This window comes from Antedon bifida, chromosome 10 (assembly GCF_963402885.1).
Source record: "Antedon bifida chromosome 10, ecAntBifi1.1, whole genome shotgun sequence".
NCBI classification, from domain to species: domain Eukaryota; kingdom Metazoa; phylum Echinodermata; class Crinoidea; order Comatulida; family Antedonidae; genus Antedon; species Antedon bifida.
The window spans coordinates 17,995,341-18,012,856 of NC_136235.1; the positions used below are offsets into that span (position 1 = coordinate 17,995,341).

General features: G+C 31.4%; 2 protein-coding genes across 2 annotated transcripts in view; both read left to right on the forward strand.

Moving 5' to 3' along the window:
* Window positions 1–13,520, forward strand: part of LOC144853709 (uncharacterized) — a 38,703-nt gene extending 25,183 nt beyond the window's left edge. Inside the window, exons 9-17 of the mRNA XM_078711488.1 lie at window positions 889–1,100; window positions 3,753–3,872; window positions 5,109–5,138; window positions 6,184–6,282; window positions 6,813–6,891; window positions 8,057–8,187; window positions 9,119–9,391; window positions 9,718–10,848; window positions 11,355–13,520. Of these exons, the coding sequence (XP_078567614.1) occupies window positions 889–1,100; window positions 3,753–3,872; window positions 5,109–5,138; window positions 6,184–6,282; window positions 6,813–6,891; window positions 8,057–8,187; window positions 9,119–9,391; window positions 9,718–10,848; window positions 11,355–11,426 (2,147 nt within the window). The 3' untranslated portion in view covers window positions 11,427–13,520. The remainder of the gene's footprint in view (window positions 1–888; window positions 1,101–3,752; window positions 3,873–5,108; window positions 5,139–6,183; window positions 6,283–6,812; window positions 6,892–8,056; window positions 8,188–9,118; window positions 9,392–9,717; window positions 10,849–11,354) is intronic.
* A 283-nt stretch (window positions 13,521–13,803) lies between these two features.
* On the forward strand, window positions 13,804–17,016 carry LOC144854257 (m7GpppN-mRNA hydrolase NUDT17-like). The gene is made up of 6 exons (XM_078712185.1): window positions 13,804–13,887; window positions 14,211–14,321; window positions 14,666–14,875; window positions 15,465–15,560; window positions 15,798–16,033; window positions 16,438–17,016. The coding sequence occupies exons 1-6, from the start codon at window positions 13,813–13,815 to the stop codon at window positions 16,592–16,594; spliced, it is 885 nt and encodes a 294-aa protein (XP_078568311.1). The 5' UTR covers window positions 13,804–13,812; the 3' UTR covers window positions 16,595–17,016.
* Window positions 17,017–17,516: the final 500 nt, after the last annotated feature.

The following is a 17,516-nucleotide window of genomic DNA, read 5'->3' on the forward strand; positions in this document are numbered from 1 at the left end:
AAAATAATGTATTTTTTATTATCTACTCTGTCAGCTGACCAAGTTAAACAAAACAATTAGCATATTTGATGATCTGAAATTCGCAATATTATTTTGATTTGAATTATTTGCATTTCACTCAAAATAAATAAAAGATGATGGATATTATATAAAGTACAATTATAATTTTAAAATAGTATAAAGATAGAAGAAAAAATAGCCAGAAAAACACACAAAAAAAAGACCAAAAGTTGCAGGTAAACTCATGATTTTCCTGATGTGGAACATATTTTTATTGGGTCCAATGATCCTCCAAACAAAAAATACAAAACAAAAACAAAAAAACATTTTTTTAAATGGTACACAATTGAAATTAAAATTTAGTTTTATAGAAAAAAAAAGTATGAAAAAATCTGATTGACAAATTAATCTCACATTTGCTGTTTACTTTAATCAACAAATCAAACAATGAAATAATCAAATTGAAAGATAATATATTATCTGTTAGAATGTATTGTTATCTAATTTAATAATATCCTGCCAATTTTGAAACTGTTATATTTAATTACTTAATGCTTCTGAGCAAGGATAGTCTCTAGGCTTAATATGGTGTGTATTTAATACATAATGCCAAGTGATTGAATTATAAACAAAATGTTACGCATTCCTATTGAGATTGTCGCGTAGCTATGTCAATGGACATTTACGTGCCGTAACTTCTGGTCACAGTCGTGTAGGCGGGCGATTCTGAGTCACATGACTGTGGTAGGTAATTTTTTTGTATTGTAGCCAAGGCTTCATACAAATGATGGTTTTCCTGCTTAGAAATTAGTAACAGGAAAGTATAGCTGACAGTGTTCGTTGAAAACCGGGATCGTTTTAAAGTTCGCGATCATTTTTCATCCGCAGAAAACGATGATGACACTGACGAAGTGAAGCCAGACGTTGTGGACTTTATCGATAGGTTTGATATGACGGATCGTGGAGAATCGCCAGTACCGAACACTGCACCAATATTTACTAAAAACCTTATGAACGGTGATTCTAGAGATATGGATTCTTTAAATGATTCGCAGTTCTCGCATCATTCGACTCAGTCAGCCACGGAGAGAGAATTAAAGGTATGTGTAGTTTTCTGTACATTGAATATTTGTATATTTAACACCAATTAACTGTTGAAACAAGTTAGTAATTTCTGTGTTTACGTTCAAAATCTGTCCTGAAACTGTGGTATAACAGTAATGCACTCAAACTTCTACTTAAGGCAACACCTTCAGGACCCAACATTGTGTCCCCTGAATGGAGGTTGGCCGTAGTGTTAAAACATATATTGCCTCTCATTCAAAGTGTTGCTTTAATACGAGTGTCCAAAAAGAGGTAATTTCTACTGTAGTTATTTTTAAACTGTGGACATGATTTCCATTTTAGTAAAATAAATTTCATTTTCTCAACTTTCTATCATCTAAAACTAAAAGTCGTAGTTAGTCATGTCTCGGGTCACATTCTATGGTCACCGTACAGATAGGCTACTACATCAGTACTTCTATGAATGGATGACTAGTTGGTGACAATAACGCTAGTTGGTCATACCCAGTACCGTTTTGATTTTATGATCATTCGGGAAACCACCTCACTATGTGAGACATTATTAATTCAAAATAGTAGCATGTAGCGGTTATAGTGTATTGCCTTTCGTGTTGGAATGAGGTAATTGAGAGGATTTGTTTTTGTTAGATTAGAACTGAAATGTTTCATTCATACATTTACAGAAGGCTCCATTCTCCTTAACTGCTAAAATTATTTATTATTATTATTAAAGAGTGTGCTATAGTTATATGTTTAGTGTACAGTATACTATTATTTATATAAAAAACTTATTGGCAAGCATAAAGAATATTCTAAATATCTTTAAATAAATGTGTATGATAAAAATGAAGTCATCTTAAATGCCTGCCTAGATCTTTTACAGTTCTGACAATGTAGTCACTTTCTAAACCCCCAGAGAGTTCAGCAACATTACTATTCAAATGCATAACATCAAAATTAGATTTAGAAAACCCCTTTGTAAATAAAATTAAATGGTTTTTTTTTCGTCGACCATCCATCAAATGTCATCTTGTCCTTCAATTGTAATTATTTGGGTAATGACCGGATGTGTGCTTAGTTCTAATTGGTTGAAATGTGATGTTCATGATTGGCTGTCAGACTACAAGACGGCACCAGTTGGTTACAGAAATAATCATTTCAATAAAGAACATTTGATTATGTTTAAAAATGAATTGTCTGGATTAATGTATCATTTTTCTATGACTTTATTAGTTATTCATGTTTTGGCAAAGCCAAAAAAATGAGCAGATAGACCCAATTTACACTTACGATTTGGGCCAGCCCAGGGCCTGCCTTGGGTCACCAATTGGTAAGTGTATCCATAAAGTCCCTGGGCCGGATGCAAATCTGAACCACCTCTCGAATAGGTCCATGAGTGGCTTTTGGGCCGGCTTATGCAGTGAACCGTGACCAATGGCTTGAGAAAATAAAGTAAATGTCTTGATAGGTTTGTCCCATGAATAGATGTTGGCCATTGGTTTATTTCATGTGAATATATCACTAAATATGGTATAACCGTAGTAGAATTAAGTTTTCATCCTAGTGGTAAAAATGTATTGATCCTCATCCATTTCACAGTAAAGTTTACCCTTTAGCAAGGTAAATAAATGTAAACAACCATTCTAAAAGACCTTCTTGAATGTAGACTTTTTTTTTGCTTTGCTAATGAACTACATTACAAGCAATATCCTGTGTGGATTACCATTAATTTCAGTGTTATTAGAAGATTGTTAGAAAGTGTAAATTTGTATTGAATCAAATCTCTACATTCCTATGTGTACATACCTTGTCTTATTATTCTATCTACTTTCAATTTAAAACTCATACAGAATTTGGTTAGATTTGGAAAAGAACAGTTTGTACTATTACTAGCACGAGTTAAGCTTATTTGTAATACTTTAATGTTTATAAATATTCAGTTGGCCACTCTAAATTATTTAAAAGATGGTATTTTCTGCTCAGTGCGAACATTTTAGGGTACCTTAATGAGAAAGGTTCAGTCTTGATTTGAGTAACCTTTTCACTTAAGCAGATTCCCTTAATTTGTTACCATTTAAACATAATTATACAATTTTTTAAGCTAAATTTTACACAATACAATTATACACAGGTTTTCTTGATGTCAAATCTTTACTTTGCGTTTGTGATTGTGAATTCCTAAGTTTTGTTTTAGTTTTGAAATTAATCATTAGCCTGACATTTCAATCAAGTTTGAACGGAACTGAAAGCAAATTGTACTTCATTATTATTTGAATTCTAATTGAAATACTTAGTGCTGTGTAAACCGTAATAACAAAGTGTGAATACAGATTAACAGAAAAAACTTATCAATATCACGTAAAGACAAAAGCAAATATATAATGTAGTAATAGAAAAAATAGTACATGTAAATAGTCTATCATTAGACCAAGCTATTTTAAAATCTGATTGGAGCAACTTCTTATATTTTTTACAAATTGATAGTGATTTTGACCCATGGCTTAAACATGATAGATAAAATCCTAGAACCTATTGTCCTATATTTTGAATTGTAAATCCACAGCTTGGATCTTTCTATGTTAACAGCAATCATGAAAGACATGCCCTCAACTCAGCGATATTTTACATCAAAACTGTTTCAAAATTGAAAAATATTTATTGTTTGTGTTTGTATACATCTTTTTCAGGAATTGGAAGAAGAGAATGAATTATTGCATGAAGAGCTGAGTACAATGAATATAACATTAAGTAAATCACAAGAGAAAGTAAAGATGTTGCAAAGACTTCTAGAAGAACAACAACAAAATGTAAATATGCTTTTTATGATATATTCAACTCTAAACTAGCCGCCTCAAAATGTCTGGAGAGGAGTTTGGTTTCAACATTTCAATGAGTATAGAAGAAACTGGGGTGGAGTCTAAGTTTATGATGCTTTTCAAAGAATAGGAATGAATTTGGGCATTTTAATGAAAGTCTGATTATGGGAGAATTTTATTTATTTCTTTCATATATAAAACAAATATTCACAAAAAACAAGGCAAATCGTAATCTGGAATGGAAGGGAGGAAAAACAACAAGTGAAATGAATACCTATAATGACTATATTGATTGGTTTCCCATATAAAAAAATAATATATAAATTATGAATTGTACAGTTAATATGTTAAATGTGTCAGTGATTGCACAGTATATTAATTTTTTTTAATAGATCTAGGCCAACAATTTGATTAAAAAAAATAACAATGTTTGTTTTATATTCTCAAAATTTAATTACTTTTATTATTATTTTTGATGAATTAAAATTGACATTAATAACAATTTCTTGTTGGGAGTAGTGTGAATGGTGCCATGATTATTGTTAGGCAGCAAAAGTTAGTCTAAATCAACCTTCAATTCTAAGTTAATTAATTTATGAATGACCGTATTAATAACACTTTGGAGGTTATGGCGCACTAATACTAACAGCAAGGCCTGTGCATTATAAAAAATACCTAGGGGCAATGTGAATGATAATTCGCAAGAAACCTTTCCTAGGTCTTTCATAATAATTTGATAATTAGGTTATACCTTTTTTGGATACCTATTTAAAACATTTGTTATCTATATTAATATATATTTATTTGAAATGTCAGCAATTCGCTGCCAAATAGATAATATTTAAATACATTACAGATCTTTAATAACATATTTTTGTTATTGTTATAAAAATTAATAATATTCAATTAAATTTAGAATGAGAATGCAATTTTCATTTGGCAGTGACCCATGGAAGGGAAGCGCTCCAAAATACATTATGCATCATAAGTTAACAATGGTTAATATTTCTGTACCTGAATGAAAGGCACATTATGCTCTTCAACATTGAGCTTCCATAGATCCCACTTTTTCCCTAAAACAACCTCAAATTTTACCCCCAAACCCCCTCCCAATCAACCACTACTTTTCAATGAAAATATGTCTACAGTGTGTACATAATTATTTTAAGGATATTCCTTTTAAATTCATCAACCTTTGTTAATCATTCATTTAAATTTTGTTTACAGGGAAAAAATTCAGATAATACTGAAGAACTGGTATGTATACAATTTTATTGATTTTTATGATATCAAAAATGTTGTTAATAAATATAAATATGTTATTGAAAAATACAAAAGATTCTTTAGGGAAACGTCATGATCAAAAAGGAGTGTCCCATTAATTGAGGTGTCCCGTGAATAGGGGTTGGTATTTGTGTTACAACATTGCTCCTTGATCGTTTCACAAAAAGTGTCCCTTAAATAGAGGTTGGCCATTTTAAAGACATCCCCATAGTAACTGTTCCCTTAAAAAGTTTGTCCCCTGAATAGAGGTATACAAAAGGAGCGTTTTACTGTAATGGCATGAATATAGTAACTCTAATGAAATGATTAGAAAGACATTAAAATTCAACATACAGTTGCTTTGATATTATTCATCAATTTTAAACAATGATATATGATAAATGATATTATACGATGAGTAACTTTTATCTATATTCTCACGCTTTTAGTACAAGCTATGCCAACTAATAGAATTTTTTTATTTTCATATTCCAATGAATCCAATTAAAGAATATATTTTATGATTCACTTGCTTTGGGAAAGTGCAAGTGAATCATAAAATATATTATTTTCAATTTAAATTGTGGTTATTAAATTTATTTTATAAAGTTTTTAATTCTTCTATCACAAACATAGTTTATAAAAAAAATTTATGAATAAATAAATTTATACTATAATAAACTTCCGATGATATCAACTTATTAATTCTACATAAAAGTTGAATTTACAGAAAGAAACCTGGAAACAAACAACTACCTAGTTTCAAAATTGTCTAGCAATTATGAAAAATGTACTAGTAAACAGGGCTTTATTTAGTACTAGCCCGGCGTACTATGGCTAGTAAAAACAGCTCCGGGCTATCCAAAGTATTTTCCTTTAAGCCTAGATGGCTAGTAGGTTGTGGGAACTTGAAATTGGGATGAAATGACCTCATAAAAATAACTCCGGCATTTGTAGTTTTCTAGGGTATATTTCAACCTCTCATAGTGCTAACAGTATATAACTTTTGCTAATAATACTAACTATTTTTACTTGTCAGGTTGTTCAACTCAGACATCAACTTGATAAAGAACAAGAAGAGAAGTTAGAGACTAGTGAGGAAATTACTAAACTCAAAGCAAGGCTAGCAGCCTTTGAGGTTTGTTATAATAATAATAATATTCTGCATGTTATATGAAGCACAATTTTTCTAGGAGTAAGCAATAGGCATAGGCAACAACTTAATAGTTAAGATATTTTTAATAATACAGTAAAATTCTGACTCTGAAAACTGGAAACTCAAAAGTAGATTTTTCTTGTAGTCCAAATTATTTTTTTTACCATTACAAAGGCAAATATCAGACCCAAGAGTGTCTATATTGTGAGAGTTGACTGTAATTTTTCTATGACGAAAATGAACAACAATGTTGACGTCACTGGTAAACATTCAATATTTCAGTTTTGTTTTATAATAATGAACAGTCTACTATTGACAAATTGATAAAACCATGTATCTCAATTTAAAATGTAACATGAAAAATTTGTCTGGTTGACAAATTATACCAATGCATTTTTACCAAATACACATTGTTGTTTATATTATTCCAATCTTCTGTTGTGTATGTTTCACCATACAAACCTATACAAATGTATAGATAATTAGATAATTATAAATGTGTTATTTAACAGGCAGCAGAGGACATGGACGAGGAAGCTGATAAGGATGATAGCTGGGGAGACAGTGATGAAGACCTTTTTGATTTGCCAGGTAATAAACATATTATGTCACATAAACTCAATTAACTTGGATAGTCAGTTAAATTAGCAGCACTCCCTGTTGTAGAAATAAACAAAGTGTCGAGTGAAAGGAATGCTTGAGAAAAATATCTTTTGGTAAATAAAATGGGTAACTAGTGTTTGTAAACTGGATGAAAACTTGAATAAAAACTCATTCCAAATTTCAAACAAATTAATCATCTTACAATTCTTTATTATCTCTAGAATGTCTCCTCCTATGCAATAACTATATTACAATATAGTAGTATTATATGAATAAATCCTTCTCATGGTACGGATCTAGAGGGGTTGTGCTTGGGGCACCTGCTTATCCCCTTTTGACAGCTGAAATGAAATTATGAACTAATTTTTTATATCTATACTATTAATATTATATGTTAGTGTCTAAAGCTCTGTCTACACTATCAAACTTTGTGTGACAAAAAAATGATGATGTCATATCACTACCATATTAGGGCATATCACTACCATATTTTTTTTTCAAATTTGTTTGATAGTGTAGACAGAGCTTAACTTACTGTAATAGTGAAAGCTTGAGTAGAAACTTATTCCAAATTTTGAGTTTGTATTCTATAGTTCCTCTTTCTATAGAATATAATAGTAATGACATCACAATAATTATTGTCTTCTAAAAGAAGACATTATTATTATGCCTGTTTTAACAATCAACCTAGTTCTGATCATTTTATAACTCACTTAACTTAATAATTATGTTAAGTTCAATGGCAAAATTCTAATATATATGATAACCAATCAGAATTGTTCACTTGGATTCACTATACTTAAAATAGTATTACGTGACTCTCTTGTGGGAAAACGATGAGTTTGTAGGCCACCTAGGTTTATACATGAATTAAATTAAATCCATTTTTTGGCAGAGGAGTCATAATTGTTTTGGCCATTGCCATTATTTCCATTATCTTTATAAATATTTTTATATTATTCACAAAAAGAAGTGTATTGTTTAAAGGTTTGCGTGGGAAATACTCATTAGAAAAGTTATGTTTGCAGAATGTCCGCCAAAAAGAAATAAAGTATGGTTGAGAATGTCTTGACATTTCAGTATTTATGGTATAACCCAATCTGAAGAGAAAACAAAAAAAAACCTTTTTTTTTTTTCTTTTTTCTAAATCTAGGTATGAATCCAACATTAGGAAAAGCTCATGTAATAATGCCACGAAAGAACGATTCAGATAAGTTGGTGATGTTGTCCAATCAGATTGCTTCGTTGAAGGAGGAAAATGCAACGTTAAGGATGAAGAATGAGGTAAAGACATCATCTTAAATTTTCTACCACTTTTCTTTCTTGTTTTTCCAAAATCTGTAATAGATTACTAGTTTTCTGAAGTACTGTTATGGTACGAAAAGGGAAAAATTCTTCAAATACTCCACCTTTAAGAATAATAGTGAATTAATTTCACTTATGGTTATTCTTGGCAATTTGCCTAAATAAATATCTAAAAAAAATTTTTTTTTTAAAGTAGGACAGTTGACCTCACAGAGCCTGCCCTCTATTGATTAATAATCTGATTCATGCATGAGTAATGAGGATACACCCAGAACCATAGCAACCTTGTCCTATTTTTTAAATCATAGTTAACATACTATATAAAAATCCCATGAGTTTATGCCTAAGTCTATAAATGGACATTTTAATATTTAGCAGGTATCCTTTAAGAATATTTTAATATATTGCTTAGACAGGCTTTATTACTTAGGATGACTACTGTGTGAAAATCTTGGTTTTACTAATGAGGTAGACAAATTGATATATACTGTATATATATAAATCAGAAGGCAAATTACTGAAAAAATGACAATGCTGAGGGTATCAGTGGCTGGATCTCAATGGAGATACAAAACAAAATAAGCAAAAAGCTAAATCAAATGATAAAGTAAAGCAGCCAGAAAAATTAGCAGAGCTTTTGAGCAACACTTGCCCTTAATCATTGCAAGCGAGAGTACTTGGAAAAACTAGATATATATATAATTATGAGTTGACGTTGATGATGCAAATTACAAATGACTGATTTTGTATTGACGCATCTTATTTACTGTATTAAGTTTGAACAAAAAATTTGCCAAGGATAATTGTACCTACTGTATTTCCAAGGATGTTTATCCTAGCCAACTTACCTCTCAATTTTAAATGAAATACATTATTATATATATTTTGTAACTAAAATGATTACTTTCAGAATAATTCAAGTGGTTCCAACAGTCCATTCCACTCACCATCACTGGTCCCTACAGAGGAATACTTAAAATTGAAAGACACCAGTGACATGCGTATTACAGAGCTAGAAGGTCAGGTCACTCAACTCCAAGATGACCTCTCGAAACTTGAGAACCGGTCTGTGGTACCAATCACCGACTTTGAGGAAATGAGAGAAGCAAATATTTCTGAGACATCGCAGCTGAATAAAATAATCTGTGATTTAAAAGATGAGAGAATGGAAATGGACAAAAGGGTAGGGCTTTTTTAGGAAATATATCGTTAATTGTATAATAAATAAAATATTTTTTCATGAAAGAGAAATTAATCATTGTGTTTACGAGAGTAAAAGGAATCATTACAAAATCAGATAACATGATGGTGATTAACAATGTTGTTTTCTTTTTCTTTCACTCCTTTTATGGTTTTTAATAATCATCATTAATTTGATAGGAAGTAAATAAATTTAGAAGATGTGTTTTACTGTACAGGGAATTCTAAATTTAATTACCGAAATTAATACGTAATTGTGGAATCTATTAATAATAATGAATACTTTTCTTTTTTTCGTTGTTGTTACAGTTAGCCGAGCTTATGGAAGAGAACGCTCGTGTGATGGCGATTTATTCCCACCAGCAAAGAGGAACCAATACTCCCAGCATTCCCGTGGCACAGTATAAGGAAGTGCTGGATGAAAAGAGCGAACTTGAAGAGGTCATGAGCAAACACAGCGAAGTTCTTGCTGATCAGGCGTCGGAGATCGAAATATTGAATCGATCATTGGCAGAGAAAGAACAAGAAAATGAAGACTTGCATGAACTACTTACGCAAGAGAAAGAAATTGGCAGAAAGGGGGTCAAAGAACAGTTAGAAAGATCAGAAAGTAAGAACAGGTCTTTGAGAGAAAAACTCCAAGAACAAGAAGACTTGATAATAGATCTAACAGAAAAGACTGACTCTGATAAAAATATAATTCAAGAAATGATAAAAGAGAGAGATCGATTAGAGGTGAAAGTAAACACGTTACAATCGCAAATTGACGATTTTGAAGATGATCGAGAGAAGTTAGAAGAAGTTATTATTGAGCATCGACAATTGGAGGAACTTGTTAAGAAGCAGGAGTTGTCAATCTCCAATCATAACGAACAACATCTGAAACTTGAGGATTTGTTGAAGGAGAACTGGATGCTTCAGGAAACTGTAAGAACACTGGAAGGAAAATGCACCAAATACGAAGAAGAAGTTGAAAAGACAAAGAAATTGGCAACTGTGGAGAAAAACCGTATTGAGAATAACGCGCAGTTTATGAAGAAACTTCAAGGGGAGAACGATAAATTAAAAGAAGCCATCGCAAGTTATAAACTAGCGCTTGAAAGAAAAACGGAGGAAGCTCAACGATTTGTTGAATTACTTGCCGAGAACAATGAACTCAAAGACAAAGTTTTAAAGCTCGCAGAAACGAGAAGCTCGAACGTTAAGAGCGTTCATGAGGAGGAGGAAACGGAAGAAATGAGGAAACTGAAAGACGAGTTGAATCGGTTACGGAATGAAGAGGAGTTTTGGAGAAGGCAAAAACATGGAAGTGGAAAATATATTGATGATATCTCACTTCAAAAACAAATGAAAAAGATGGAACAAGAGATGGATGAAATATTGCGACATCATGACAACATGATTGCAACCTATCGCTCTCATCTTCTCAGTGCAGTACAGGTGAATAACACTTGTTTTATTTACTTAAATTAACATTTTGTTTGATCATATGGAATATTTGATTTATTTAATTGATTTAATTTTGTATACAACATCTTAACACATATAAAAAATACAAAGTATAAATCTGAGTACTCACTTACAATTTAATTTATTCAATTTTTTCAATTTATTGATATTCTTTAATTTTCATTATTTGCTGTAGGAATGAAAAGTAGGAGTAACCCCTCCCCCACAAAAAAAGAAAAGAAAAAACCAACAAACACAAGCTTGTTTAACATAGAATAATATCAACAAATGAAATATGAATGGCCCTTAAAAAAATTGGGGACTATCTATTATCTCTGTGCTTTGTATCTCCTTATTCTATCATTATCATTTTGACCCCCACTGCAAAAATCATTCCTGATCCTCCGTCATTTGTAATAATTGTCTCCATCTAATCTTTTTTATTATCTGATTAATTCTGCTATTTAGTATTAATGTTTAATAATTTCTATTTGTAGGGTAACATGGATCCAGCCATTCAAAATGCACTACAGCAAATTGTACACATGAGGAACACACATGAAGTATGACCACAAGAAGGCCTACACATTCAACAACAGCAACATTCATTTTCACAATGCATCATGCGAATAAGCAGCTGTTGAGTCTACCAGTCATTCTGCACTTGCTGTTATGTTTCTGAGCGTACGAAGAATGACTTTTCAACTGGACAGATGGATAGGCACATGGTGCATTGCGAAGATGAAAAGCAGCTATTAATACAGAAGTTCGGAATAAAATTATGATTCCCAAATGTTTGCAATTTTTTTGGAAATCAACAACATAGTGAAAAAACAAGTACAAATCTTCAAAAAACAATTCTATTAAAACTTCCAAAAATAAGAATTAAAAAAATCATGTAATAAATCTCCTTTTTTTTTTTTTTTGCCTTACTCTAGCTTTTCTCATTGAACAAACAAAAACAACATAATAATATAAAATATATTTTTTTAAACCTAATTTCTTTATAACAATCGTCATCAACTAAGTAGCATTAGTTGATGTAATGTTAAAATATGTAATATTCCAAAGTGAATATTAACATGGTATAATATAATCAGGGCTTCTATATGTTATACTTTCAAACCTAACTTCCATTTTATCTTACCACATTTCACAAATAAAACTGCTCTAATTAAAGTTAGCTAATGCTGAAGTTAGGATGCGATTTTTCACAAAGTATAAGTCAACATGATGTATATATAACTGTTAATATTGTTAATATAGGGAGATACTGTAATATAATATGTTTAGTAAGAATACTGGTTTGATTAGCAATCAATAGTTAGGTATTGTATTGTACATGAGTTAGAAGAGGTAATGAAGTTCTGAATAAGTATATATGGCACATTTTACAAAATTCCGCCCAAGTATGGTTTAAGCCACAATTTTTGGAAAACATTGGAACCCTTAAGGTGACACCTTCGAGACCCAAAAAATCGTCCCCTCTAATAGGATTTGGTTATTGTGTCAAAACATATATTTTCCTGGTTCATTTCAAATGAAAGTGTTCCCTAATCAAGGTTAAATCTGACAAGCACCTCATCTGCCTTATGCTGGCTATGGCCCTGTTAATTAGATAGTGTCCAAAGGAGGGGTTGTACTGCATACCATACTTTATATGATAGTGTTAGTGGTCTAATGGTAAGGCTGTAGGCCTATGCAGAGTCAAGGAGAAGTTCAAGTCTCAGTTTGGGAATGTTTAATTATTTTTAGCATTACAAAGTAGTACTAGAGTATAGTTAACACAGATTATACATTAGATCTCGTAATTCTGACAGAGTTAATAAGAAGGGGGACTTGATTGGAAGAACACATTTTATCAATATCTAAAAAATATCAATATTCACATAATTCACATTATTATTATTTAGATTGTCCAAAACATTAGTGTCCAAATATGTACATTTAATCAAACTTTATGTGACAAACAAATGTGATGTGCCCATATATGGACATGATGATGTCATATCATTACCATATTTGTTAATATCACTACCATATTTGGGCACATCACACATTTGATAGTGTAGACAGAGCTTAAGGCAATCAATAGAAATATTTATGTTTATTTAAATTTATTTTGGAAACAACATCTACAGATTTGTAAAAAAATATTTTCCTGTTTTCGATAAAAGTATAACTGATGTTGATTGAAAATGTTCATCTGGCTTGTAGTCATAATACTAATTGTTGGTTTGGAAAAAAGAACATTTCTAATAACTTATAACTGATGTTGCCTAGGAGGAATTTATAGAGACACAGAAAAACATGTACATAGCAAGATATGCAATGTAAATCGCCTTGTTTGGTGCAGGTATATTGCACTGTGTAAATAATGTACATTATATTTGTATTGTTGAGTTATTCTACTGTTTAATTCAGTATTATATCAAAAAGCTCTGGTGCTCTCATTCTTAACTTTAAATTACTTTGTTGTTTTTCGACCAAATTTTGTATTTGTTAAATAAAAAATGAGATATAGAATTCTTATTCCAAATTGATTACCTAAATTTAATTATTTTTTGGTACACAAGTTAGCATTGTTCTGTTTGTACAATGTAATTATTGTATTCAGTAAAGTTGCTTAAAAAGGATTAAACAGTGGATTAAGTTTTGTTGATCCATTTGAAATAAGATGTTGTTCCAGTATTTATTTTCTTTCTTAAAGTTTTGTTTTCAGAGTTCAATATTGCCTTGTGCAAGTTCAAATTACACGTAAAAGTAAAGCAACACACCTTACTGCTGCATCGGTGAACAGCTAAGAAAAAATAAGAAAAAAGAGTATAATTATTTAGAATGTAAAATACGTAAAGGAAAAAAAAATCGTTGCCTCCGCACACAAACAACAATTTTTACTTTATTTTACAATGTCGCCCTCTATTTAATAAATGCAGAATAAAAATGGCAGCCTCCATGAATTCCAGACGAATTCTAGTTGGCTATCGAAAAAATGGTTCAAATAATGTAGAAATTGCCCCTTTCCAGCAAGTAAGTATACCATTGCGATAATTATTAATCGTTCTTGATGTATATAAACAAATGAAAACACATGTTTGTGTTCTAAAACTTGCTAGGCCTAGGCTAGTCTTCTTAGTTCTGTAACACCACGAACGGCACGGTTCAGAACGGCAGGAGGGGCTGAGCATAGTTAGCCACTGTGAGGCCTCGGCCTATAGATTACAGGATCCAGGTTATCAACCAGTGAATCCATGGATATTTTATTTTCTCACTCTACACATATACGTCAATTAGGTAATTTTATTAATACATACACTTAATATTATATTATTTAATATTATTTGTTTTTTCAGTGTGTATTTGATTATTTTGGTAAAACTGGGCAAACCACAAAACTAAGTTGTAATCTACAAGATGGGGTTGTTGTCATATCAACTGAAGGCGATAAACAAATCCTAGTAAAGGTTAGTATACTGTCGACATACAAATAATTCATTTGAAGTAGTACAAATAAATTTTGGGATCACTGCAACCATAAAGAACAATTCCTTCAGTTATCCAGTTTTCAGAGAGTCTTTGAACAATGTTCAATTCAATTTAACGTTTATTTCAACCAAAATCAACAAACATATCAATATAGAGAATATGTACATTTACAAAACAAATAAATACAGTAAATTACTGGTATATACACTAATATAAATAAAGTAGCCTAGTAGTAGGTGTAATAATGTATAGTAATAAAAATAAAAGTAATGTAAATTAATTAAAACCATTGAATTTTCTAAATTTGAACTTTGTTTCAAAGCATCCTACATTTTGTCCAATGCATGCATTGACAGAGTCTGATATAAAATCTATACGACCAGAAGATGTCACCAGAGGAGTTGATGTGGGCGTTGCGACTTTGCTGCAGACTTCTGACAGACACATACTAATAACAAGACGAGCAAAACATTTGAGAAACTTCCCAGGCATCTGGGTTCCGCCTGGTGGACATGTGGAAGCCAATGAAACAGTTAAGTATTATCTGACAAACAATGAAGATACAGTATAAGCATAGTAGGCTACGGTGTGGTGCAACTGAAGGCTAGGCTCTGTTTAGGTCCACCTTCCTTGTGCACCTAGCTGTCCATGTCCAAAAGCCTACGTTCTTGCATTATGTGCTCACCCCATTTTCAGCACAGTTTTCTTTTTTCTATTGTTACCTTTTTTGCTCTTTTTGTCTATGTTTTTCTTGTTGGTCCTTTTTGGTGGTTTAATTTATTTTTCTATTTTAAGCTAACCTTTTCTTATGTTCCTGTATAGTTTTTTAGGTGTCAATGTTATCCTAATATATATATAATTACCATTGGTTTTATACTTTTATAAAAATTTTTATATTTAGAATATGTAAATATCCTTGTAATTCAGCTTTGGCTGCGATGACGGTATTTTAAATAAAATTAAATGAAAAAATAATAGTGCTGTGCTAAACATTTACATTAGGGTTTTGTTGTTTATCAATACATAAAACAATTTTATTCAAAATTTAGTACAGTGTATAAAATCTAAGTATCATTGTGTTTGTATTCATCAACATTATTTTGATGTTTTCTTTGATGCAGTTAGAAGAGGCGGGATTGAGGGAGCTAGAGGAAGAGACTGGTTTGAAAATCACACCTCAAGACTGCAAGTCAATAAAAGTTCTTGCATTGTGGGAGGTATATTTGCAACTAATTACTTGAGTTACTATAACTATTAGTCGAAACGCACAAGTCGGAAACACCCAACACCAGTTCCAAATCGTTGAATGTTCAATGGTCCGCCGATCTTGTATCTGCATGATCACTGTAAATTGCATGATTTGTTGCGCGTCGCACACTGCCACATCACCTGTTTCGAAAGTTTGATAATGTCATAAGGAGAACTGTACAACTAATTAACTTATTCCTTTCTAGTCAGTTTACCCAGCAATGCTATCCCAGGGATTGCCAAGACGTCACCACATGGTGGTGTATCAAACGGCTGTAGTTGACCAAGATCATGAGGACCTGCAGAAGAAGTTAGCGCTGGACCCAAATGAGACCGATGCTGCAGCATGGCTATCAGAAGCTTGTTTGAGAGAGATCGCCAAAAACTCTGATAGCAATGAAAAAGTGGGGGATGTACCTAACCATATACCTAACACATTCGAGTAAGTTGGTTGGATTATTATCATGTTAGATGTTAATTATCAAATGCTGTGAAGGTTGATCTCCATATCTCTCCTTTCCCCCAATTTCCCCTTGTCTTTTTCTCTCTCATAGAAGTAGGTTTTACTCAATATCTTTAGGGTGTCAAAACATTTCTGTCTAGGCCTTCGCTGGGTGCTCTATTCCCATTAGTATTCCCTTCTAAAATTATTTAATTATTATTATATTATTACCGTTATTTCAGTAAATATGATAAACAATAATGAGGAATTATTACATTATATATTATTATATTATCACTCTTTTCAGTTGATGTACTACTACATTGCCAGGATACTTAGATGTAATGTAGATTTTACAGATATTGAGGTTCTCGCTATATAGTATATTCTATATTTATTTTCAGGTCTGTAGTTTTGACACAAGATACAAACCAACCAACAATACAACAGCTATCGTCATCAATACTATTTGCAACAGCTCCCTCAACAGGCCCAGATGTAGAACGAATTAGCACAGGAACAAAGTTTGCTATTCAACAATGGAGCCAAACATTTGATTAGGTTTAATCAGGGAAGAGTTAAAATCACTCTTTCCTTGTTTAATCAGAAGAGTGCAATCACCCTTCTTGGCTAAATATTTCCATTACAGAAAAGTAGACGGTAACATAAAATGGAGAAAGCCCAACAGGCTAACATACAGTATTTGTCTAGAATTAAGCAGAGGTCTTTCATAAAAAAACATATTTGTCAATGATATAATATATCATGGTGTATAAAAAATTATTTTTTCATTTTTAAAAAAACTGAATAGAACATTATTATTTATTCTTCTACCAAGCTGCAAATAAAATATTATGTTATTATATTACACTGTAGTAAATAATTTATGAATATATTATTAGTGTACTAATTAATCTACAAATTCATACAATGTATGAAATAATATTATTATTATTATCAATGATTTTTATGTATATTACATAATGGGAAATACTGTGTGTGTGGATTTTCATTCTGTTACTTAACAAAAGTATGTAATTTTCTTTGCTATCTAAACTAAAGATTACCACCATTAATAGTTACCACCATTCCTACACATTTTCAGAGGAGAAAAAAGATATTTTCTGATGTACTTAAAAGGTACAACATATTTTGTTAATTGATAATTTGCCATGTACTGTGGGATCCCCACTATTACTTACATTACATTACAAACATTTTCAATAATGTGCGTACACATTATTGTTACCCATACCCCAATGTTCGCCACTGCAAGAAAGTCTGGATAAGTAAGATTCAATTGAACCATTAAAGTCCTATTCCATACGTTTTTAGATCTAATTTAAGATCACAAACTAACGGATTAAAAACAGAAAGACAATGCAGCAACTAGACAACGTCAGGCTATTAGCTAGCGTACGATGTTCGTACGTTACTGTTGTCTACCAGCTAGGCCTACAAAACTAGGCCTAGCCTAGTCTAA